Source organism: Melozone crissalis, unplaced genomic scaffold (assembly GCF_028551555.1).
Source record: "Melozone crissalis strain CALT ecotype California unplaced genomic scaffold, PUWL_Pcris_2 ptg000101l_1, whole genome shotgun sequence".
In the NCBI taxonomy this organism is placed as follows: Eukaryota; Metazoa; Chordata; class Aves; order Passeriformes; family Passerellidae; genus Melozone; species Melozone crissalis.
This window is the reverse complement of record NW_026535878.1, coordinates 344,031-369,385: the sequence shown is the minus strand read 5'-3', so window position 1 is coordinate 369,385 and position 25,355 is coordinate 344,031. Positions and strand designations below refer to the sequence as shown.

The 25,355-nt window shown below is 54.2% G+C and overlaps 1 protein-coding gene across 2 annotated transcripts in view; it reads right to left on the bottom strand.

The window, feature by feature from the left end:
* FMOD (fibromodulin) overlaps window positions 1–25,355 on the bottom strand; it is a 73,537-nt gene that overhangs the window by 1,291 nt on the left and 46,891 nt on the right. The window contains exons 1-2 of one of the 2 annotated variants that reach the window (XM_054291651.1): window positions 6,206–6,372; window positions 1,621–2,631 (exon numbers count right to left, since the gene is read on the bottom strand). In XM_054291651.1, the coding sequence (XP_054147626.1) occupies window positions 1,621–2,617 (997 nt within the window). In that variant the 5' untranslated portion in view covers window positions 2,618–2,631; window positions 6,206–6,372. Of the gene's footprint in view, window positions 1–1,620; window positions 2,632–6,205; window positions 6,373–25,355 lie in introns of those variants that run through there. The other variant, XM_054291653.1, reaches the window with a different exon arrangement.

Genomic DNA, 25,355 nt, shown 5'->3' with positions numbered 1-25,355 from the left:
TTTGTGACCATTTTGGTTCACCTTGGGTGCAGCCCTGGCTGGGCTCTTGTGCTGCCCAAGGTGGATCCATTGAGGAGATCCTTTTAATAAATCCTATTTTATTCAATAGCTCTGTCTGGCCTCTGTTCTTGCTCAGCCTTCTCTGTGGAGCCAAATCCCCCACAATTTTCCCCAAAAATGGATTTTCGGTGGGAAATTCTCTGTTCTGAGGGATCCACCTCTGCGAGCTCCTTTGTGTTGAGGCAGGCAGGGGGGAAAAAATGTGACCTTGGTCCTCAGTGGAGATCTGGGAGAAACCAGTGGAGATTTGGGGAAAACCTCCTTCCCAGTGGGGATTTGGGAGGAACCTCCATCCCTGGTGGAGATTTGGGAGGAACCAGTGGAAATTTGGGAAAAACCTCCTTCCCAGTGGAAATTTAGGGAGGAACCTCCATCGCTGGTGGAGATTTGGGGGAAATCAGTGGAGATTTGGAAGAAAATTCCCTCCCAATGGGGATTTGGGAGGAGCCTTAGTCCTCAGTGGAGATTTGGGGGAAACCACTTGGAGATTTGGAAGAAAATTCCCTCCCAATGGGGATTTGGGAGGGAGCTCCTTTCCTGGTGGAGATTTGGGGGAAACCAGAGGAGATTTGGGAGAAACCTCCCATCCCAGTGGAGATTTGGGATGTCCCTGTCCCCATCCCAGCCGTCCCCTTTGCGCTCCTCTGCTGCCAGCGCCAGGCAGGGAAATTCCAGCCCAGCCCAGCGCAGGAAGCGGGAGATGGAACAAACTCCAAAATACATTTTTTTGGGGATTTTTTTCCGTGCAGGATTTGAGCCTAGAGGGCAGCAGAGCTCCAGGAAAAGGCAGCAGGACGCAGGGGGGGCAGAGCTGGGATTTGGGGGCTGCACCCATAGAGGGACCCTCGGTTCGGGGCAGGACTGCGCTCCGGATGCTCCCAAGGGGTTTGAGCAGCATCCCCGATTTTGGGGGGCTGTGAAGGTCAGCGGGACCCGCAGAGGAGGAGGAGGAGGAGGAGCTGGCGGTGGCTCCGCGGCGTTTGTGGGCAGACGGCGGCAGCTCCGCTTTGGAAAGCAAACATTTGGGAATCTGTTCCCGTGTCTGTGCTGCTGGCAGCTCCCCGCTGCGGGGTTCTGTGTTTTCCCTGCAACAGCTGATGGCGGCACTGACGCCTTCCCATCCCCATTCCTGTCCCTATCCAATTCCCATCCCCATCTCCATTCCCGTTCCTGTTCCTGTTCCCATCCCCATTCCTGTCCCTATTCTCATTCCCATCCCCATCTCCATTCCCATTCCTATGCCTGTACCTGTTCCTGTTCCCATTCCTGTCCCCATTTCCATCCCAACCCTATTCCCATTCCCATCCCCGTCTCCATTCCCGTTCCTGTTCCCATCCCCATTCCTGTCCCTATCCCCATTCCCATCCCCATCTCCATTCCCGTTCCTATACTTGTACCTGTTCCTGTTCCCATTCCTGTCCCCATTTCCATCCCAACCCTATTCCCATTCCCCATTCCCATCCCCATCTCCATTCCCGTTCCCATACCTGTTCCTATGGGTTTCCCACCACACCAGATGGTTCCCGTGGGTTCCCCATCCCCTTCCCCACCCCTGCTCACCGTCGATCTGGTTCCCCTGCAGGTAGAGGTTCTCCAGGTTGGTGTTGACCCGCGGGATCTTCTGCAGCCGGTTGTAGGAGAGGTCCAGCTCCAGGATGCTGCTGCTGTTGAAGGTGTTGCTGGAGAGCCCTTGGTTGGTCAGGCTGTTGTGGGACATCCTCACGTACAGCAGCCTGGGGGACACCTGGAAATACTCATCGGGGATGGCGTTGATGTAGTTGTACTCCATGTAGAGCTGCTCCAGCGAGGCCGGCAGCCCGTCGGGGACCTTCCTGAGGTTGTTGTAGCTCAGGTCGGCCAGGATAAGCGACTTGAGCCCCTTGAGGGACGCGCCCATCTCGAAGATGAAGTTGTGGCTGAGGTAGAGCGCCGTGAGGTTCTCCAGCCCCTCCAGAGCGTTGGGAGGCACCTTGGAGATCTGGTTGTAGGAGAGGTGGAGCTCGCGCAGCGAGCGCGGCAGCGGGCTGGGCAGCCGCGTCAGGTTGTTGTTGTTCATGTAGAGCCTCTCCAACCTCTGCAGCTTCCCGAAAACCTTCTTGCCCATCTTGTCGCTGCTGATCTGGTTGTTGTGCAGCGCCAGCCACTCCAGCTCGGTGGCGTTGTCGAAGGCGCCCTCCTGGATGGAGGTGACGAGGTTGTTCTGGAAATAGACGTACTTCATCCGCGACGGCACGAAGGGCAGGTAGCGCAGGTTGCGCGTGTCGCAGTACATGGCCGACGAGAAGTTGGGGGGACAGTCACACTCTTGGGGACACCGCCAGGGCACTGCCTGCTGCGGCTCGGGCTCGGGCTCCGGCTCCGTGTCGGTGGCGCTGGGGTAGGAGTAGGCGTACGCGGGGCTCTCCTCCTCGTAGTAGGGCACGTAGTTGTAGGAGGAGGCGCGGGATTGCCGCAGGTAGTACTGGAGCCACGCCAGGTCCTCCTCCTCGTTGTACTGGCCCAGTGAGGACGCGCAGAGCCCGGCCAGGAGGAGGATGAGGGTGGTGGGCTGAGGCATGGCGATGGAGGGACCTGAGAGGGGACAAAGGTGAGGGAGGGTGAGGTGGGGAGGAAGGCAGGGCTGGAGGAGCAGGAGATGAGGGAATCCTGCCCAAAAATCCCTGGCTGTGGACATTTCTTCTGGGTGGAGTTGTGTGATCTTCACACTTTTCACCTTGGAGGAAATTCTGGCCCTGGTGGAGATTTGGGAGGAACCGGTGGAGATTTGGGCAAAACCTCCTTCCCAGTGGAAATCTGGGGAGAACCTCCCTCCCAGTGGAAATTTAGGGAGGAACCTCCATCCCTGGTGGAGATTTTGGAAAAACTTCCCTCCCTGGTGGAGATCTGGGAGAAACCAGAGGAAATTTGGGGAAAACGTTCTTCCCAGTGGAAATTTAGGGAGGAACCTCCATCCCAGTGGAAATCTGAGAGGAACTGGTGGAGATTTTGGGAAAAACCAGTGGAGATTTGGGAGGAACCTTCATTCCAGTGGAAATCTGGGAGGGAACTTCCATCCCTGGTGGAGATTTGGGAGGAGCTTTAGTCCTCAGTGGAGATTTGGGGGAAACGGGTGGAGATTTGGGAAAAACCTCCCTCCCTGGCAGAGATCTGGGAGAAACCAGTGGAGATTTGGGGAAAACGTTCTTCCCAGTGGAAATTTGGGAGGAATCTCCATCCCAGTAAAGATTTGGGAGGAGCCTTTGTTCTCAGTGGAGATTTGGGACAAACCAGTGGACATTTGGGAGAAACCTCCATCCCTGGAGGAGATTTGGGAGGAACCTCCACCCCAGTGGAGATTTGGGAGGAATGTTCACCCCAGAGGAGATGTGCTGGTGAGATCCTGATTTCTGGCTCATTCCATCCCAGTTCCTGGGCAGAGAACAGAGCCTGGGGACACATGGATTTTTCTGGGGTCACACGAGGTGCCCCGGGTTGGCTCCGCGTGGGAGGGAGCAGGAGGAATTTGGATCCCCTTGGAGAAGGGATTTGAATTCTCTGCCTGAGAACGGAATCTGCCAGATCAGGGCGATTCCGGGAGCCTGAGGAGCCTTTTGAAGGAGCTGGAGGCATCGTTTGAAGGAGCTATTTATGCTCCGCTCGCTCACTGGTGACAGGAATCGCTGTGGGTTTCATCCAGCTCTCCCTTCCCCCACAGAAACGCGGGATGCAGATCCTGGTAAACAAATCCTGCCTGGTTTTGGAGCTGAAACCTCTTCCAAGCTCCCGTTTCCCCAGGCACGAAAAGGGACAGCACCCTCGGTGGGACCAGGGAGAGGGGACAACACTTGGTAATGATCCAGAGGAGATAAGGGAATGAGGCAAACCCGTCCCTGATCCCCTTGGCCTCCTCCTGCCGTGGCCAGGTGGGGCTGGGAGCGGGAGGATTCCAGCCCTGGGGTCATCTGGGCTCCTCATCCCGGGATAAATGAGCGCACGGGCTGTTCCTGCAGCCAGGCAGTTTGAAATCCCTCCAGGAATTTGGCTGCTGGGAGCGGGGAGAGGATCCGACGTGGCTGGGAGGGTGTCACTGCCAGCTCTGCTCCGGCACGGACAGCAGGGACCAGCAGGGACCAGTAAGGACTAACAGGGACCAGCAGGGACAGCAGGGATCATCCAGAACCAGCAGGGACCAGTAGGGACCAGTAGGGATGTCAGGGACCAGTAGGGATCATCAGGGATTAGCAGAGACCAGTAGGGATCAGCAGGGACCAGCAGAAACCAGTAGGGACATCAGGGACCAGTAAGAACCAGTAGGGATTAGCAGGGACATCAGGAGACGGCAGAGACCAGTAAGAACCAGTAGGGACCAGTAAGAACCATTAGGAACCAGCAGGGACATCAGGGGACAGAAGGGACCAGTAGGAACCAGTAAGGACTAACAGGGACCAGCAAGGACCAGTAGAAACCAGTAGGGACATCAGGAACCAGCAGGGACCAGTAGGGACATCAGGGACCAGCAGGGACCAGTAAGAACCAGTAGGGACCACCAGGGACATCAGGGGACAGCAGGGACCAGTAGGGATCAACAGAGTCCAGTAGGGACCAGTAAGGACATCAAGGACCAGCAGGGACAAGCAGGGACCAGCAGGGACCAGCAAGGACCAACGTCCCCTTTCTGCCGTGCCAGGGGGTGGCCCTGAGGTCACCTGGTGGCCCCTGGCCGTGTCCCCAGCCTGCAGCAGGGAGGGGACGCCCGGGCTGGCACTCACAGAGGGCACAGAGTGCCCTGCCAGCCTGGCGCGGGAACAGAGAGGGATTGGGGGATCCAGGCTTGGGTTTGTCCTTTTATCGCTGCTCCTGCTCGGGACGGGATCTGGGGGTGCTGAGTGCCACGGGGAGCTTGGCAGGGCCAGAGGAGTTCCTGTTCCTCCTCCTCCTCCTCCTGCTCCAGGGCTCTGTGCCTGCTCTCATACCAGAGCCTGCAGCTCCTCCACCCTCTTGGCAGCCCCTTCTTGGGGGCCTCTTTGGGGCAAAACCCCATCCCAGGGCCAAAATCCCATCCCTGGGGGGCAAAACCCTATACCTGGAGGAAAACCCCCCATCCCTGGGGGGCAAAACCCCATTTCTGGGGGAAAATCCCCATGTCAGGGGGCAAAAACCCCATCCCAGGTGCAAAACCCTTTATCTGGGGGCAACAACCCCATCCCTGGAGGAAAAACCCCATACCTAAGGGCAGAACCCCATCCCTTAGGGGAATATCCCCATTGCTGAGGACAAATCCCCATCTCTGGGGGAAAATCCCCCTATCTGGTGTCCCCTCACCTTTCCCAGTGCCCCCCTTCACCCCTCAGGTGACCCCAAATTCTGTCCCCAGCACCTCCCACTGTTCCCTTGTTGTTTGTGGGGTTTTCTCCCCGGGTTTGGGGTCAGGTCTGGCCCTGAGGTCCCCGTCCCCTCCTGATATCCCTGTCCTGTGCCAGGGGCTGCACCGGGGTCAGCTCCTCGTGCCAAGGGTTTGGGGGCATCCGTGGGGTGATGGAACCTGGGATGGGATGGGATGGGATGGGATGGGACGGGATGGGATGGGATGGGGGCACTGCCCAGCCTGGACATCAGGGAAGGTGCCCAGATCCCGGAGAAGTGGGCATGAAGGTGGCAGAGGGGCAGGAGGGCAGATGGGATGGGGAGATGGACGGGATGGGAGAGGAGCAGCAGGAAAAGAGAGAAATGAGACGGACATCAGGGAAAGTGGGCAGGAGGGGAGATGGGCACGAGGAAAATGGGTGGGAAGAGAGTTGGGCATCATGAGAAGTGGGCAGGAGAGAGGGGCAGCACGAAAAGTGAGTGGGAAGGGAGATGGCATCAGGAGAAGTGGGCAGGAGAGAGGAGCAGCAGGAGAATCGGGCAGCAGGGGAGGTGGGCACCGGGAGAAGTGGGTGGGAAGGGAGATGGGCACCGGGAGAAGTGGGTGGGAAGGGAGATGGGCACCGGCAGCAGCGGGCAGGAGGGGAAGCGCCTCTCCAGCATCCCCATCCCTCCAGCTGTGCCACCCCACGCGCAGCCGGGGCGCAGCGATACAAACCAGCCTTCCAACATAAAAAACCCCAAATAAACAATAAAAGAAAACCCCAAAAAACCTGCCTGCGAAAGGCCGGGCCGGACTCACCGAGCTGCCGCTCTCCTCCTGTGCAAAGGCTGCTGCGGGCTGTGCCGTGGCACCGGCAGCATCGGAGGGGGGGAGGCTCCCGAGCCGCAGCGCCCGTGCCCGCCCCGGATCCCGAATCTTGCGCTGGCACGGCCGGGGCTCGGCGGGGATTCCGCGATTTATTTTTATTTTTAAAAAAATTTTTTTTTTGGGGATTTTTTTCAGGGAGTGACCTCCCCGCCGCAGCTTTGCAGGAGAGACTGGCGAGCCCCTGGTGCTGCCTGGCGTTATAAATAACCTGCGATTTCTTTCCTCCCTCTCCCTCCTCTCCCTCCTCTCTCTCTCTCTCCAGCCTTTTCTCTCAGGAGTGTTGGCACTTTCCAGGCTCCCTCTGCTCAACGACTTAGCGGGATTGGGATGTTGTTTGTCAGGGCTCTCCTGCGTTTCTCATCAGGGAGCTGCGAGGAGGCCTCTGGCCAGGTTAGGGAATGTCGGGTTTTGGGGATGGTGGGGGAAAAATGAGGAATTTTTCCTGAATTTTTACATGACCAGCAGGGGAATGTCAGGTTAGGGAATGTCAGGTTTTGGGGGTGCTGGGGAGAAAAGTGAGGAATTTTTCCTGAATTTTTACATAACCAGAAGGGCAATGTCAGGTTAGGAAGTGTCAGGTTAGGGAATGTCAGGTCTTGGGGGTGCTGGAGGGAAAAACGAGGAATTTTTTCCCTGAATTTTTTCCTGACCAGGAGGGGAATGCCAGGTTAGGGAATGTCAGGTTAGGGAATGTCAGATTAGGGAATGTCAGGTTTTGGGGATGCTTGGGGGAAAAATGAGGAATTTTCCCTGAATTTTTACACGACCAGGAGGGGAATGTCAGGTTAGGGAATGTCAGGTTAGGGAATGTCAGGTTTTGGGGGTGCTGGGGGAAAAATGAGGAATTTTCCCTGAATTTTTTACACTTCCAGGAGGGGAGATGTGTGCCCTGCTCCGAGTGCTCCCCGGGAAGGCTCAGTTTGTGCAGCGCTGCCGTTAAATATTTGGGATAAACATTTCCACGGACGATAAGGCAGCGGCATCCAAAGTAAATAAATTCTCCAGCAAAGGGGCCACTGTGACAGCGGGGATCTGTCTTCGGATTTGGCAGCCTGGGGTTGCCAAGCTGGCGCTTCTGCAGGCTGGGAAAATCCATGTGGGATTGGGGGGTCTCATTCATCCCATCAGGATTTGGGGGCTCAGTCATCCTCATGGGATTTGGGGTCTCATCCTTTCCACCAGGAATTGGGGTCTCATCCATCCCCTAGGATTTGGAATCTCAGCCATCCCCTGAGATTTGGAATTTCATCCATCCCACCAGGATTTGGGGTCGCATTCATCCCCCAGGATTTGGGATCTCGGCCATCCTCCTGGGATTTGGAGTCTCATTCTTTCCTGGGAATTTGAGGTTCTCATCCATTCCCTGGGATTTGGGATCTCATTTATCCTATCAGGATTTGGAGTCTCATCCATGCCCCTGGGTATTTTGGGATCTCATCCATCCCCTGGGATTTGGGGATCTCATCCATCCTCTGGGATTTGGGATCTCATCCATCTCATCAGGATTTGGGGATCTCATCCATTCCCAGGATTTGGGGGTCTCATCCATCCCAGCAGGATTTGGGATTTCATCGATCCCCCAGGATTTGGGATCTCACCCATCCCCTGGAGATTTGGGATCTCATCCATCCCCTAGGATTTGGAGTCTCATCCATCCACCAGGATTGAGGATTTCATCCATCCCCCAGCGATTTGGGGTCTCATTCACCCACCAGGATTTGGGATCTCATCCATCCCCCAGGATTTCGAGTCTCGTCCATTCTTCTGGGTATTTGGGATTTCATCCCTCCCCTGGGTTTTGGGGTCTCATCCATCCACCAGGATTTGGGATCTCATCCATCCTCTGGGAGAAGGGAAGGGAAGGGAAGGGAAGGGAAGGGAAGGGAAGGGAAGGGAAGGGAAGGGAAGGGAAGGGAAGGGAAGGGAAGGGAAGGGAAGGGAAGGGAAGGAGCCCGGCGCTCCCGGATCCTCCCGGCAGCCTGGAATCATTTAGCAGAGCTCAGCAGGTGCCAGCTCCCCCCCGGGCTCCGTTCCTCCTTGTTTTCCATAGGAAATTCCCAGCCAAAACATCCTCCCGGGGCGGGGGGAGCCCTGCGGGGATCCTGAGGAGGAGGAGGAGCAGCAGCAGCGATGTGAGCGCAGTTCGGTGGCCGGGCTTGGAGGGACACGCTGTACAGCGGGGACTCGGCCAGAAATCCCGAATATTTGGGATGGGAAATGTGCCTGGAAAGCACAGCCCGTCTGCAGGCAGGGAGGATGTGGGGAAAGTGGGAAAAGAGGGCAGGGAAAGGGAGGAAAACCCCAGGGAAGGGAGGTGGGGAGGGGTTTTATCCCCTCTGAGCGGTGTGGTGGCAGCTGGAGCAGGAGTCTTCCTCCTCTTCCTCCTCTTCTTCCTCTTCCTCCTCATCCTCCTCTTCCTCCTCTTTTTCTTCTTCATCTTCGTCTTCTTCCTCTCTCCAGGTACCTCTGGATTGCTTCATCCATGCAGGGGATCCTCATTTTCCTCCTCTTCCTTCTCTTCCTTGTCTTCCTCCTCTTCCTTCTCTTCCTTATTTTCCTTCTCTTTTTCTTCTTCTTCTTCCTCTGTCCAGCTACCTCTGGATTGCTTCATCCATGTAGGGAACCCTCATTTTCTTCATCTTCCTTCTCCTCCTCCTCCTCTTCCTCTTCTTCCTCTCTCCAGGTACCTTTTATTGCTTCATCCATACAGGGAACCCTTCTCTTCCTTTTCTTCCTTCTCTTCCTCCTCTTCCTCATCTTCCTTCTCCTCCTTCTCTTTCTCCTTTTCCTCATTTTCCTCCTCTTCCTCCTCTTCCTCTTCTTCTTCCTCTTCCTCTTCTTCCTCCTCTTCCTCTTCTTCATCTTCTTCCTGTTCCTCTCTCCAGGTACCTCTCATCGCTCCATCCATGCAGAGATCCCTCATTTTCCTCATTTTCCTTTTCTTCCTCCTCTTTCTTCTTTTCCTCCTCTTCCTCTTCTTCCTCTCTCCAGGTACCTCTCATTGCTCCATCCATGCAGGGGACTCTCATTTTCTTCATCTTCCTCCTCTCCCTCCTCCTCCTCCCGCTGCTCCAGGCGCTCCCTGGCAGCAGAGCTCTGCTCTCTTTGGGCCCTCTGGAATTAATTCCCTGTGCCCGGGGAAGGTCCCGATGGATTCCCACCACCCTGGACCTGAGGGAACCCTGAGGGACACCAGGAAAGGGAACTCTGAGGGACTCATGGAAAGGAATCCTGAGGAATTCCAGGAAAGGGGAACTCTGAGGGATTTCAGGAAAGGGAACACTGAGGAACCCCAGAAAAGGGAACCCTGAGGGATTTCAGGAAAGGGGGAAAGGGAATCCTGAGGAACTCCAGGAAAGGGGGAAAGGGAATCCTGAGGGTCTCCAGGAAAGGGAATCCTGAGGAATTCCAGGAAAGGGAATCTTGAGGGACTCCAGGAAAGGGAATCTTGAGGAACTTTAGGAAAGGGAACCCTGAGAGGCTCCAGGAAAGGAGCCCTGAAGGATTCGGGGATCCCTCTGGGGCGGAGGCCCCACATCTGCCCACCAACTGCAGGGAAGGTCAGGTCAGCAGGGAGAGCTGATCCAGCCCTGCCTCGACCTCCCCGCTCACCCCGAGCCTCCCTTTTCCCTTTTCCCTTCCCAGCCGCGCATTCTTCAGCCCAAACAACATTCTTGGACCGAGATTTGAGGGAATCTGGAGGGACTCGGTCACCCGGAGACGCAGCAACAGCCGAGCGAGCGGCTGGAAACTCTGAGCGGGGCTGAGCCGGCCCTGCTGGAGGCTCCCGGAGCTCCTGGAACCGCCAGAGTTCCATGGGAGCTGCTCCACAGCTGGCCCGGCATGGGGAGAGCCGAGGGAGGGGCGGCAAATCCCAAATCCAGCGTTGTCTCTTACTGGGGCTGGGAAAGGCTGGGAGATGGTGGGAGATACTGGGAGATTGTTTTCCATAGGAAATTCACAGGGAAGTGTTGGGAAAGTGCTGGGAGATGTTGGGAAGTGCTGGGGCAGCCTTTTCCCCCATCCTGCCCCAGTTCCAGGCTTGGAATCTCACACGGTTCCTGCCTGGTGTCTCTGGGTCTGTGGGTTGTTGTGGGGATGGGCTCGGTCCTGACAGTTCCCAGTCCCACGGGATCCTCACAGCCCATCCCAAACCCCCAGCCCCACAGAAAATCCTTTCACGCCATCCCAAAGTCCCAGCCCTATAAAATGTCCTTACAGCCCATCCCAAACTCCCATTCCAAAATCCCAACCTCACAGAATCCTTTTACCCCTTCCCAAACTTCCAACCCCATGGAATCCTTACACAAATCCCAAACTCCCAGCCCCACGGAATGTCCTTGTAGCCTGTCCTGGATTCCCACCCCCATGGAATTCTTGTAGCCCATCCCAAACTCCCAGCCCCACAGAAAATCCTCACAGCCCATCCCAAATTCCCAGCCCCAGGGAAGGTCCTTTCACCCCATCCCAGACCTCCAACCCCATGGAATCCTTGTAGCCCATCTGGATTCCCAGCCCATGGAATTCTTTCCTTTCAGCCCATCCCAAACCCCCAGCCCCACAGAAAATCCTTTCACCCCATTCCAAACTCCCAGCCCTATAAAATGTCCTTACAGCCCATCCCAAACTCCCTCAGCCCCATGGAATCCTTACAACCCATCTCAGTTTCCCATCCCCATGGAATCCTTTGACTCCATCCCAAACCCCCGGCCCATGGAATATCCTTACAGCCCGTCCCAAACTCCCATTCCAAAATCCCAACCCCACAGAGTCCTTTCACCCCAATCCAAAATCCCATCTCCATGGAATCCTTTCACCCCATCCCAAACTCCAGCCCTATAGAATCCTTGTAGCCCATCCCAAACTCCCAGCCCCATGGAATCCTCACACCCCATCCCAAACCCCCAGCACCCCAGAAGTGCCTCTGGGTCCCCTCTGGCCTCAGCCTGTGGTCTCCATCCCCTTCCCTACAAACCCCAAGTGCTGAATTCCCAAATCCCTAAATCTCTAAATCCCAAAATCCCAAATTCCAAAATCCCTAAATCCCAAATTCCCTAAATCCCAAATTCCCAAATCCCAAATTCCCTGATTCCCTCCAGACCAGGAGGCTCCAAGCTCCTCTCAGCCACTGGAAAAAAAAAAGGGTTTGGAAAAGGTTAAAGGATTCATTCGGAGCAGGGCTGGAAACTCTGAAGCGTTTCCTCATCCCGCCGTTCCCTCCTGTCCCTGGCCTGCTCTGACACCTCCATGGACACGCGGCCAAACGCGTCTGGGAGGGCTGGGCTGGCCGGGGATCCGCTGGGATCAGCGGCTCTGGGGTGTTTGGGGTCATTCCCTCGGCCCCATAGGGCTGGGATGGGCCGGAGCACCTCCGGGATATTTGGGATCATTCCCAAATGGAATTCCCATAGAGCTGGGAGGGACTGGAGCAGCTCTGGGATATTTGGGATCATTCCCAAATAGAATACCCATAGAGCTGGGAGGGACTGGAGCAGCTCCGGGATATTTGGGATCATTCCCAAATAGAATTCCCATAGAGCTGGGAGACGATGAAGAAGCTCTGTGATATTTGGGATCACTCCCTCAGCCCCACAGCTCTGGGGTGTTTGGGATCATTCCCTCGGCCCCACAGAGCTGGGAGAGGCTGGAGCAGATCTGGGATATTTGGGGTTATTCCTTCAGCCCCATAAAGCTGAGAGGGGCTGCAGCAGATCTGGGATACTTGGGGTCATTCCCAAATAGAATTCCATAGAGTTGGGACACGCTGGAGGAGCTCTGGGATATTTGGGATCATTCCCTCGGCCCCATAAAGCTGGGGGAGCAGCTCTGGGATATTTGGGGTCATTCCCAAATAGAATTCCATAGAGTTGGGACACGCTGGAGCATCTCTGGGGTATTTGGGATCTTTCCCTCAGCCCCACAGAGCTGGGAGGATGCCCGGGGTGTTCCCGTTCTTGGATCCCAAATCTCTGTTTCCCAAGGCCTGCAGTGTTCCCATTTAAATCCCTGTAGGACAAATAAATCCCTATAGGAGAAATAAAATCCCTATAGGGCAAATAGAAATCCCTATAGGAGAAATATAAACTCATACAGGGAAAATTAACTCCTTATAGGAGAAATAAATCCCTGTAAAGCAAATAAAATCCCTGTGGGACAAATAAAATCCCTATAGGAGAAATAAATCCCTATAGGACAAACATAAATCCCTATGGGACAAATAGAATCCCTCTAGAACAATGAAATCCATCTAGGAAAAATAAATCCATATCAGACAAATAAAATCACCATAGGACAAATAAAATCTCTGTAAAAAAACCCGTAAATCTCTATAGAACAAATAAATCCCTATAGGACAATTAAAATCCCTATAGAACAAACAGAAATCCCTATAGGAAAAATAAAATCCCTATAGGAAAAATAAAATTTCTATAGAACAAACATAAATCCCTATAGGACAAATGAAATCCCTGAAGAACAAATAAATCCATCTAGGAAAAATAAATCCATATCAGACAAATAAAATCCCCGTAGGACAAATAAAATCCGTATAAGAGAAATAAATCCAAATCAGACAGAAAAAAATCCCTATAAGAGAAATAAATCCAAATAAGACAGAAAAAAATCCCTGCAGGGCAAATGTAAATCCATGTAGGGCAAACATAAATCCATGTAGGATGGATTAATTCCATGTAGGATGAATTAATTCCATATAGATATTAATTAATTCCATGTAGAAGTTAATTAATGCTGACCTGCCCCTGCTGGAGCCCTCAGGGTCCCCCTGGCTCGGGAAGGTCATGGCCCTCAGCTGCCCTCCCTAAAATGTTGTTTTTGTCTGCAAAGCATCCCGAATATGAACCAGAAAAAACCCAAAAAAAGCAAAAAAAAAAAAAAAAAAATAAAGGAAAAAAAGCAACATCAGCTGCCTGGGAAAGCCATCAGCGTTCCTGCCTGCTCCTGCCACCTGGCATCCCAAAAAATCCCCGAAAAATTCCCAAATTTTCCAATCCCGGAGCCCTGCCCGGGCACCTCTGCCCTCCCTGCTCTGCTCCAGCTCCTCCCGAGCTGCCAAGCTCCTCGGGGAGGAAAGCAGAGCATTTGGAAAAAAAAAATAAATTGGAAAAAAAATAAACTGGAAAAAAAAAAAATAAACCAAAGTGCTCGGAGATAAACAGGAGGCAGGAGCGGGGCGTGGGCGGCGCTGCTGCTCTGCAGCTGAACCGAGGATCAGGGGGGGACTGGGGGCTCCTGGCAGCGATTTTGGGGACAAAAGGAGCATTTGGGGGAAGGTGGCACGAGGGGGATGTGTCCCCTGGGGTTTGGGGTCACTCCGTGCTCCCCTTTCACCCCTTTGGAGGGTGGGAGATGGGATTTGTGGGATCATTCCCAGCAGCCCCATGGGATCATTCCCTCATTCCCTGGGCCCCATAGAGCTGGAAGATGCTGGAGCAGGGTCCAAGTGCAGTCACAGCTGAGCTTGGGATGGGTATGGGGATATTTGGGATCATTCCCTCATTCCCTGGACTCCATAGAGCTGGGAGAGGCTGGATTGGGGTCTGGGGGCAGCCACAGCTGGGCTGGGGATGGGTATTGGGGTATTTGGGATCATTCCCTGCACCCTGTGGAGCTGGGATGGGCTTCGGGGGGTCCATGGGAACTGGGGTTGGGCACTGGGATGTTTGGGATCATTCCCTCATTCCTTCAACCCCACAGAGATGGGAGAACCTGGAGCAGCTCTGGGATATTTGGGATCATTCCCTGGGCCGTATAGATCTGGGAGAGGCTGGATTTGGGGTCTGTGGGCAGCCACAGCTGGGTTTGGGGTGGATATTGGGATATTTGGGGCCATTCCCTCAACCCTGTGGAGCTGGGAGAGGCTGGAGCAGCTCTGGGATGTGTGGGATCATTCCCTGGGCCCCATGCGATCATTCTCTGAGCTCTGGGGATTTGGGGAAGGCTGGATCGGGGTCCGTGGGTGTCGCTCCAGGCTGGGGATGGGAGCTGGGGTATTTGGGATCATTCCCTCATTCCCGGGGAGCTGGGAGAGGCCGGATCGGGGGCCGTGGGTGCCGCAGAGCCCGGGCGGGGCTGTCAGCCCCCAGCAATAATCAGCGATGATCAAAGCGGCTCCTTCCCGACAGCCCCGGGATGCGATGATCGGAAATGTCCCGGAGGGGGGAAAACAACGCCCGGTGCTGCCGGCAGAGCATCCGCAGCTCCGGGAGGGGATTTGGGGGGGATTGTGTGGCCTGATCCGAGCAGGGACAGCTCCCAGCTGTCCCCAGGCAGTCACCGCTGCCTCCTGCTGCCCTCGGGGGCTGCGAGAAGCCGATTTTGGGGCTCAGCTCCCCCATAGACGAGGGATCACGCAGGAATCCACAGCAAATCCCATCCCGGCAGAAACATCTGGAAAAATCCCTTTTCTCCCCCAAAACAGCTGCAGCAACGCGGCCTCGACCCCTCCGCCTGCTCGGGGTTTGCTCCTGGGCTCCATCCCGGCCCCCAGAGCCCCCCCCGGCGGTGTCTCCCCCCTTTCCCCCCGTCCATCCCTCCCTCTGGAACTGCACAATGGAACGCGTTGTGGTCGGGGGCCTCTCCCTGGCTGCGGGGCTCGGGTTTATCTCTCCCTTCAACGCCGGAGGGAAACCTCGGAGCCAGACACGCGGCCCCAGCTGTGCCGGGAATGCGGGGAGGGCTGAACCGGGGCCGTGGATGGGGATTTGGGATGCTCTGAGCGCTCCCTATACATCCCAGGGAATGAAGGAAGGGCTGAACCTGGATTTGGGATGCTCTGAGTACTTTCTTTCTGTCCCAGGAACGTGGAAAAGGCTGAAGCTGGATTTGGGATTCTCTGAGAGCTCCCTTTGCATCCCAGGGAATGAGGGAAGGGCTGAACCTGGATTTGGGATGTTCTGGGCTCTCCCTTTGCTGTTCCAGGAGTGTGGGAAAGACTGAACCTGGATTTGGGATGCTCTGAGCCTTCCCTTTGTTATTTAGGGAATGAGGAAAGGGCAGAACCTGGATTTGGGATTCCCTGAATGTTCCCTTTACATCCCAGGGAATGAGGGAAGGGCTGAACCCAGATTTGGGATGCTCTGAGAGCTCCCTTTACAATTTAGGGAGTGAGGGAAGGGCTGAACCTGGATTTGGGATTCCCTGAACGCTCCCTTTGCCATCCAAGGAAAGTGGCAAGGCCTGAACCTGGATTTGGGATGCCCTGAACCTTCCCTTTACTGCCCAGGGAATGAAGGAAGGGCTGATCCTGGATTTGGGATGCCCTGAACGCTCCCTTTGTTATTCAGGGAATGAGGGAAGGATTTGGGATGTCCTGAGTGCTCCCTTTGCCATCCAAGAAAAGTGGAAAAGGCCGAACCTGGATTTGGGATTCCCTGAATGTTCCCTTTGCCATCCCAGGAACATGGGAAGGGCTGAACCCGGATTTGGGATTCCCCGAATGTTCCCTTTGCTGTCCTGGGAACATGGGAATGGCTGAACCTGGATTTGGGATGTCCTGAGCTCTCTCTTTGCCATCCCAGGGAATAAAGGAAGGGCCGAACCTGGATTTGGGATGCTCTGAGCACTCCCTTTGCCATCCCAGTAACGTGAAAAGGGCTGAACCCGGATTTGGGATGCCCTGAACCTTCCCTTTACTGCCCAGGGAATGAGGGAAGGGCAGAACCCGGATTTGGGATGTCCTGAATGCTCCCTTTGTTATTTAGGGAATGAGGGAAGGGCCGAACCTGGATTTGGGATTCCCTGAATGTTCCCTTTACTGCCCAGGGAATGAAGGAAGGACTGATCCTGGATTTGGGATGCTCTGAGCGCTCCCTTTGTTATTCAGGGAATGAGGGAAGGATTTGGGATGCTCTGAACCCTCCCTTGCCATCCCAGGGAATGAGGGAAGGGCTGATCCTGGATTTGGGATTCTCTGATCCCTCCCTTTGCTGTCCCTGCGCTGTCACAGCCCCGTGACAACCCCGAGGTGTGAAAACCTGGAAATATTTCTAAAATTCCCAGGAAAGGCCATCCTGGCTGCTTTTCTCCTCCTGGAAAGCCGAGCAAAGGGAAGGGGGTGCCCAAATCGGGGCAGAGCCCACCGCGGCGCTCAGCGCTGCGAACCCCCAGGAACAACCACAGGGAAAACCGCTCCTGATCCCGGGATCCCCAAAATTCCTGAGGGGATTCGGGAGCTCCCGCCGCGGGGAGGGATCGGGATCGGGATCGGGATCGGGATCGCTTCCCTGCTGATGTGGAAGCTCTGGGTCTGCTCGGCTCCCCAGGTTCTCCAGCCGGGAGGCGGCAGCGGAGGCCGCTCCTCTCTCTCCTCTTTCTCCTCCCTCTTTTTCTCTCTCCAGCTCCGATATTCCCAATTTTCCAGCCGGGAACGTGCGGCTCCGCGCTGATCGGGACGAGCTGGGCTGTTCCTCGCAGCCCGTCCCGAATCCTCCCAATCCCAAAGCGCTTTTCCCAACAATTCTCCTCTTCCAGCGGCGCTCTGACCTTTTCATTAATAAATCAGCCGCGTTATTGGAGGGATGAATAATTCACCATCACACCCAGCCCCGCGCCGGCTGCAGGATTTAATGAATTTAATCCTCTCACGGAACGCCCCCGAGGGCTGAGGAGGGATGGGGATGATTCCAGCGATGCTCTGGATATTTTATTTTATTTTATTTTGTTATTTTATTTTATTTTTATTTTATTTTATTTTATTTTGTTATTTTATTTTATTTTTTATTTTATTTTATTTGACTTTATTTTTAATTATATTTTATATTTTATTCTATTCTATTCTATTCTATTCTATTCTATTTTACTTATATTATTATTTTATTTTATTTTATTCCATTCCATTCCATTCCATTCCATTCCATTCCATTCCATTCCATTCTATTTTTTTCCCCTCTCCGGGTGCTTTAAAAGGAGGGAAAATTCCCCTTTGCTGTGGAGCTGCCTGAGGAAAGCCCCGCAGAATCCTCTTTCCTTTTGGGAAATTACAGCGGATTTTTGATTTTTCCCGACCTTTTCCAGCAGCGGCTGCTCAATAAGGGCAGATCTGGGTAAATGTCTCCATCCAGGGGTGTTTAACAGGGATGGAGACATTAAATTCCTGCCCAGCTGGTGTGGGACACCCCCAGGTGTCGGATTGGGAATGGGAATCACCCCCAAAAATCCTGGCAGGATTTCGGGTCCTCCTCCCGCTCAGGAGGGGTGGGAATGGTTTTTCCTTAGTTTTGGACTCCACAAAAGTGTATTTCACCCCTGGATGGTGCCAGGGATGATCCCAGGGGAGGCTCCATTCGCTTTTGGAGATTTTCCAGAATTTTCCTCCGTTCTGCCCCCCAAATCCATGAGGAAATGGAAAGGGAAAGCCGCAGAGGCGCGGGGTTAATTAGCGAGCAGCCTAAACGAGGTCTGGTATTAATTACACTCTCCCTGGGCCCGGAGCAGCTTCACAGCGACGTGGCCGTGAATGGGGTCCCCCCTGTCACCCATGGGTGCGAGGGGACCCCCGGGCACCCCAATCCCAGCTCTGCAGGATTTGGGGAGCAGCGCACACCGGGGTGGGGACCCCCAGTTGCGTCCCAGCAAGGATATCCCGTGGGATTTTGGGGTGGGAGAAAGAATCCCAGGATGATTTCTCTCGGAAACACCTCCGGGATTGTCAGGGAGGGATGTGGGGCCGATTTTGGGGCTGATCCCGCTGATCCAGGGAAATCTTTAAAGCTTTTCCCAGTCCCGAGTCGCCCCGGTCGCTGCCTCTCCCCCAGCCCGAGCGGGGCAGGGAATGTGCTGGAAAATCTCCGCGTTTCCTGCAGCTCCCGAGGCGCGAGTGTTGCCCTTGGCCGCGGCTGAAGGAGCTTTTTGTCGGGAAAGCGGCTGCGGGAATGGTCTGGAATCTCCTTCCGAAGGTTTCTCCTCCCGCCCTCCCTTCTCCCAGCGTTTCCCAAACACGATCCGGGGGGTTTGCGGTGCTGGAGCATCACCGGGACAGCCCAAAATCCCAAATCCCTGAGCTCCCAGCTCTCATCCAGCCTTTCCCTCCCTTCCCTCCTCGCTCCTTCCCAGCCCTCCCAATTAAACACTTCTGAGCGAGGCTGTTCAGAGGCTCCACAGCTCCAGAGATCCCAGCAGGTCTCCTCTGAGGAGAACCTTCAAAGGATTTCTCCACTCTCAGAGCTGCTGGAGCTCCCGGGTGGATGCAGGAATGTGGGGATGGGCACAGGGATGACAAAGCTCAGTTTTTTAGGGAATTCCAGGCCGAGATTCCAGCTCCCAGCTCCTCCTGTGTGGTTGGAGCCTGGGGTGCTGCTCCCAGGGACAGCCAGGACAGGGCTGGATGATAGAGATTTCCCTTGATTGTGTCTCTCACTCCACAGCTCCGGGAGGAGTTTGATTCCTGCCCCAGCTTTCCCTGCTGGGCCGTGTCCATGCTTATTCCCAATCCTGCAGGAAACCACGGAATCTTGGGGGAGTTTCCAAGAGCTCCAATGCGGGTGTGGAATTGTTCCTTCTTGGAAATGTCGGGGCAGTTGGGTGGCGAGCATCAGGGGTTGTCCTTGGAGATGGGTCTGCTGATGTGGTCACCCATCCATCCATGGATTCCATCCACCCATCCATCCGTGATCCATCCATGGATCCACCCATGGATCCATCCATGGATCCATCCATTCATGGATTCCATCCATCCATCCATGGGTCCATCCATCATCCATCATCCATCCATCCATCCATCCATCCATCCATCCATTCATCCATCCATCCATCCATCCATCCATCCATCCCCCCAGCATCCCCTGCCACCCCACAGGGGTGAATCCCTATGGAGATCTTTGGGATATTCCTGTGGGATCAGGGCATGGCCAGATCATCTCTATGGGATATTTCTGTGGTATCAGGGCACAGCTGATCATCCCTATGGGATCCCATTGGGATCAGGGCACAGCTGATCATCCCTATGGGATATTCCTGTGGGATCAGGGCACAGCCAGATCATCCCTATGGGATATTCCTGTGGGATATTGCTGTGGGATATTGCTGTGGGATATTCCTGTGGGATCAGGGCACAGCCAGATCATCCCTATGGGATATTCCTGTGGGATATTGCTGTGGGATATTCCTGTGGGATCAGGGCACAGCTGATCATCCCTATGGGATATTGCTGTGGGATATTGCTGTGGGATATTCCTGTGGGATCAGGGCACAGCCGAGGGCAGCCTGGCCCTGCACCCCTGGCAGTGTCGGCGCTGCTGGCGAGACAGCGCTGGACGGCTCCGCTTTTTTCCAGGCCCGTGTCCCGCTCTGTGTTCCTTCCCTGTGTTTTGATTTCCTATTAAAGCAGCGCTGCCTCATTTCCTCCCACAAAAACACGGATTCCTCCAGGCCCAGCAAAGCCCCAGGGCTGGAGCACACCCGGGGGGCACCTGCTGCCTTCTGCCCCATCCTTCCCTCTCCCAACCCCTCTGGAACCACAAAGAGAGGGATGATTTCCATCCATCTTTCCATCCCCACACTTCCACCCATCCAGGCTGCGGGTGCCTCCCCTTCCCTTCCAGAACTTTCCCTGTTCCGGGCCAGCTCGGGTGGATTTTTAAGGAGCAGGAACCAGCGGCGCTTTTGCAGCTGCTCCATCCCTTCCACCGCTCGGGAGCATCCCCGGGCAGGAGGGATCGGTCCTGGGAGCGTCTGGAAGCGGAGCTGTGGATGCCTCGGGGATGAAAACACTTCCTGCGCCTCCACCTCCACCTGACATTTGGGAACAGCCGAGCCGCGGCTCTGGGAGCGCTCCAGATTCCTCTCGCTGGAGCGTCACGGGGCAGGGAGGGAGGAGGAGGAGGAGGAGGGAGGGAGGAGGAGGTGTCGGGGCAGCAGCGGCTCCGGACAGCCTGGATGGGAGCCGGGCCCTGCTGCTGTCCTGGGAATCGGGTGTTTATCCTCAGAATCGGGTGTGCATCCTCAGAACAGGGTGTTTATCCCCAAAACTGGGTCTGCATTCTCAGAACAGGGTGTTTATCCCCAAAACCAAGAATTCATTCCTAGAACAGGGTGCTCATCCCCAGAATTGGATGTTTAGCCCCAGAAACTGTGTGTTCATCCCCAGAACCGGGTGTTCACCCCCAGAACAGGATGTTCACCCTAGAACAGGGTATTTATCCCCAGAACCAGGTGTTTATCCCCAGAACTGGGTGTTTATCCCCAGAACTGGGTGTTCACCCCCAGAATTGGGTATTTATCCCCAGAAACTGGGTGTTTATCCCCAGAAACCGGGAGTTAATCCCTAGAACAAAGTGTTCATTCCCAGAATTTGGTGGTTATCTCCAGAAACTGTGTGTTCATCCCCAAAACTAGGAGTTCATCCCTAGAACTGGGTGTTTACCCCCAGGAACCAGGTGTTCACCCCCAGAACCATGTGTTTATCCCCAAAACTGGGAGTTCATCTCTAGAACTGGGTGTTCACCCCCAGAACTGGGTGTTCACCCCCAGAATTGGGTGTTCGTCCCCAGAATTGGATGTTTATCCCCAGAAACTGTGTGTTCATCCCCAAAACCAGGTGTTTATCCCCAGAACAGGGTGTTCACCCTCAGAACTGGGAGTTCATCTCCAGATCTGGGTGTTCATCCCCAGAATTGGATGTTTATTCCCAGAAACTTGGTATTCATCCCCAGAACCAGGAGTACGTCCCTAGAACAGGGTGTTTATCCCCAAAACTGGGTATTTATCCCCAGAACTGAGTGTTTATCCCCAGAAACTGGGAGGTTATCCCAAAGAACAGGGTGTTCATCCTCAGAACCGGGTGTTTATCCCCAGAACAGGGTGTTCACCCCCAGAATTTGGTGTTTTTCCCAAGAATTGGGTGTTCATCCCTGAAACCAGGAGCTCATCCCTATAACAGGGTGCTCACCCCCAGAACTGGGTGTTTACCCCCAGAACTGGGTGTTTACCCCCAGAACTGGGTGTTTATCCCCAGAATTGGGAATTTATCCTCAAAAAAATGGCTATTCATCCCCAGAACCAGGAGTTGTTCCATAGAACTGGGTGTTCATCCCCAAAACCAGGAGTTCATCCCTAGAACAGGGTATTTATCCCCAGAACAGGGTGTTCACCCCCAGAGTTGGGTGTCCATCCCCTCAGTAGGGTGTTTATCCCCGGAATCGAGTTCTTCCCTTGGGAAGGCAAAAAGACAGGGAAAACGAGGCAGGTGCAGGTGGCTTTGACACCTTGCCAAGCTTTCCTTGGAGCCCGAGGGCCACCAGAGCGAATTCCCAAGGGATTGGGCCCAGGGATTCCGGGAGCTGGGAAAGGGGACATGGCTGAGGCTGGGGACACCCAAGGAAAGGCACCTCACACCCCTGACCCTGGAATTCCCAGGGATGGGACGAGCAGAACCTGGGGAAATCCATGGGAGAGACCAAACACCCTGAGCTCCCCCAAAATTTCCGTTTTGGGATGGAAATTTCCACCTCCAGCCTGAAATTCCAGCCAAATTCCAAGCCTGGGGGAAGTGGTGATGACCCAGGGAAGGTCTTCACCCCAGATTGGAGAATTTTTGGGGATTTGGGGACACCTGAGACTCCAGGTGAAATCTGAGTTTTGCCTGAAGGGCATCTTCAGTGCCATGCTTTCTATAAGCTCCAAGAAATAAAATTTGGTGGGTGATTGATCGATGATTTATCATCATTATTTCTATTTTTGTTTGGTTTTTTTGGGGGGGTTATTTCTGGGGTTAATTCTATGTCTGTTTGGGGGTGCTTGTGGAGCGATGATGACGCTTGATTGTTGTTTTTGATAGTAGGAAATACAGAGGAAGGCTAATTGAAAGTGTGTTGATGACGAGTGATTTGGATAATGTGGGGATATACGGTTTAATTATTTGACAAAAATAAATGTCAAGATAAAAAAATGGATGTGTAAAATGGAATTTAAATACTGATTCCTAGTAAAAAAATAAAATAATTATAATAATCAGTTATAAAATGATAAAAAATAAAATAATAAAATGGGATTTGCTGTGGAATTCTCCATGCGAGGATTTTTCAGGGCTCTGAAAACCCCACGAAGATGGAAAGTGCAGGTCTGGGGGTGGCCTGCAGGAGCAGCTGTTTACTGGGCTTGGGGAACGAGGGAGGAAATAACACAAAACCCTCCGAGGATGGATCTGCAAATTCCAGAGAGGACAGCGGGGTTACACAAATCCGCAGGAAGCACAAAAGGCCCAGGAGTTGGGAAAATGAGAAGCAAATCCATCTGGAAGGAGCCCTGGGACAGCCACAGAGCTGAGAGAGGAGCCCTTTTTTGGGAAAAAAGCTCCAATCCCAGATTTTCCAAGGATTTTGGCGGCTCCTGGGGCTGTTTGGGGCTGAGCTCTGCCCAAACCTGGAGCTGGCAGGAGCCCCCCGAGCTGAGCCTGCTCTCTGCAAAGGGGTGGGAAATATGGGTAAAAATCATGGAATTCAGCAAGTGGAATCTGGAGGCTGGAATCTGATCCCTGATGGGCAAACCTCAATAAATTTGGGATTTTTTTGGGATGAGAAACCTTTCCCCTCCTCCCCTGACCCTTTTCCTGTGCCCCACAAACCCCAGTGGGGCTCAACACTTCCCTCCCCAATCCCTGCAGGATCATATTGAGAAATATGGGTAAAAATAATGGAATTCAACAGCTGAAAGGTGGAATCCGCTCCCTGATGGGCAAACCTCAATTAATTTGGGGGTTTTGGGGTGAGAAACCTTTCCCCTCCTCCCCTGATCTTTTTCCTGTGCCCCACAAACCCTGGCAGGGCTCAGCACTTCCCTCCTCAGTCCCTGTAGGATCTGATGTGGGAATTCCCCGGATAAAAGGGCCGGATTTTTATCCCTGGATAAAAATAATGGAATTCAACAGCTGGAACATAGAACCTGCTCCCTGCTGAGCAAACCCCAATTAATTTGGGGTTTTTGGGGTGAGAAACCTTTCCCCTCCTCTCCTGACCCTTTTCCTGTGCCCCACAAACCCCAGTGGGGTTCAGCACTTCCCTCCCCAATCCCTGCAGGATCAGATGTGGGGATTCCCTGGAATTCCTTGGAATTCCCTGCAAAGCTGGGGGTCCCTGGAGCACCCCAAACCCTCTGGGCACTCCCAGGGAAGTTTCCCCTGCTGTGGGGTCAGCAGGGAAGGTTTAAAGGTGGAAACGGGGAAGGTTTAAATGGACTCCAGAAGATTAAATTTGGATTAATTGGGCCTTAATGGCTCTGCCACAAATTCCTCCTGGGAGCGCTCCCGGAGCTCCCCTGCTAATTAAACAACCTAATGAAGGGATTTGATTAAAGGCAGCGAAGTCGTCGTGGCTGCCCTGGTGCCTTGTAGGAACCTGGGAATAAAAGCTGGGAGTGAAAACTGGGAATAAAAATTTGGAATAAAAGATGGGAATAAAACCTGGGAATAAAAACTGGGAATAGAAACTGGGAATGAAAACTGGGAATAAAAACTGGGAATACAGCCTGGGAATAAAACCTGGGAATGGAAACTGAGAATAAAAACTGAGGATAAAAACTGGAAATAAAACCTGGGAATAAAAAGTGGGAATAAAAACAGGGAATGAAAACTGGGAATAAAACCTGGGAATAAAAGATGGGAATAAAAACTGGGAGGGAACCAGGAGGGAGGAGATGTGAGGATGGGGGATATGGGGATACAGGAATCCTTTTCCAGGCCCAGAAATCCCTTTCCAGGCTCAGGGATCCCATTCCAGGCTCAGGAATCCTGCTTCAGGCTCAAGGATCCCATTCCAAACTAAGGGATCCCATTCCAATCTCAAGGACCCCTTTCCGTGCTCAGGAATTTTTTCCAGGCTCAGGAATCCCATTCCAGGCTCAGGGATGCTCAGGGATGCATGGGGACACCAGGAAAGCAGGGATGGGTATTTGGGATGCCTGGAATCTGCACAGAATTTTTCCTCCTCTTCCTCCCTCCCTGAGGATCCCTGTGCCGGGATAACCAAAACCCCACCGAAATCCCCAAATCCCGTCTCCTCTGGAGCGCCTTGTGGCCGGGCCAGCTTTGCCGCAGCCCCTTCCCCAGGCCATTCCCGGCTGGTTTAGGGCAGGGATCAATTCCCCCTCCCCATCTCAGCTCCCCGCGGCCCCAAAGCCGCCACGTGAGGCGCGATCCGCTCGTTACATCCCGGAATTCTTTTCCCCTTCGCTCATTCCCGACTCCAGCGCGTTTTTCCCGGAGCCAAGCCCTTCTCCCGGGCTCCCGGGGACGCCGTCCCGGCCCCTCTGGATGCGGCTCTGGCGCGCGGGGGCAGCCGGAGGGGCCGGGCAGGAGCCGCTCCCGCGGGAGGCTGAGCGCGATTTTCCAGCCTGGCACCGCCCGGAACGCCCGGCAGAGCCCGGGAAGGGCGGCACGGCCCCTTCCCACCGCATCCTGCGGGAATGGTGCCGTCCCGAACTGCCAGACATCCTTTTGGGGGATCCCTGCCTCCCCCTTCCCTTCCCTTCCCTTCCCTTCCCTTCCCTTCCCTTCCCTTCCCTTCCCTTCCCGAAACCTTCCCAAACCTTCCCAAACCTTCCCTTCCCAAACCTTCCCTTCCCAAACCTTCCCTTCCCTTCCCTTCCCAAACCTTCCCTTCCCAAACCTTCCCAAACCTTCCCTTCCCAAACCTTCCCAAACCTTCCCAAACCTTCCCTTCCCTTCCCATGGGCTTGGAGATTTTTTTGCTGCCAAATGACCATGAAATGTCCAGAGTGACCAAAACATGGCCAGAATGACCAGGGAATGGCTGGAGTGACCTTGGAATGTCCAGAGTGACCAGAACATGGCCAGAGTGACCATAGAATGACTGGAGTGACCAGAACATGTCCACAGTGACCGTGGGACATCCAGAGTGACCATGGAATGTCCAGAATGACCATGGAATGTCCAGAGTGACCAGAACATGGCCAGAGTGACCATAGAATGTTCAGAGTGACCATGGAATGGCTGGAGTGACCAGGGAATGTCCAGAATGACCAGACCATGTCCAAAGTGACAAGGAAATGGCTGAAATGACCAGAGAATGTCCAGAGTGACCAGAACATGTCCAGAGTGACCACAGAATGTCCA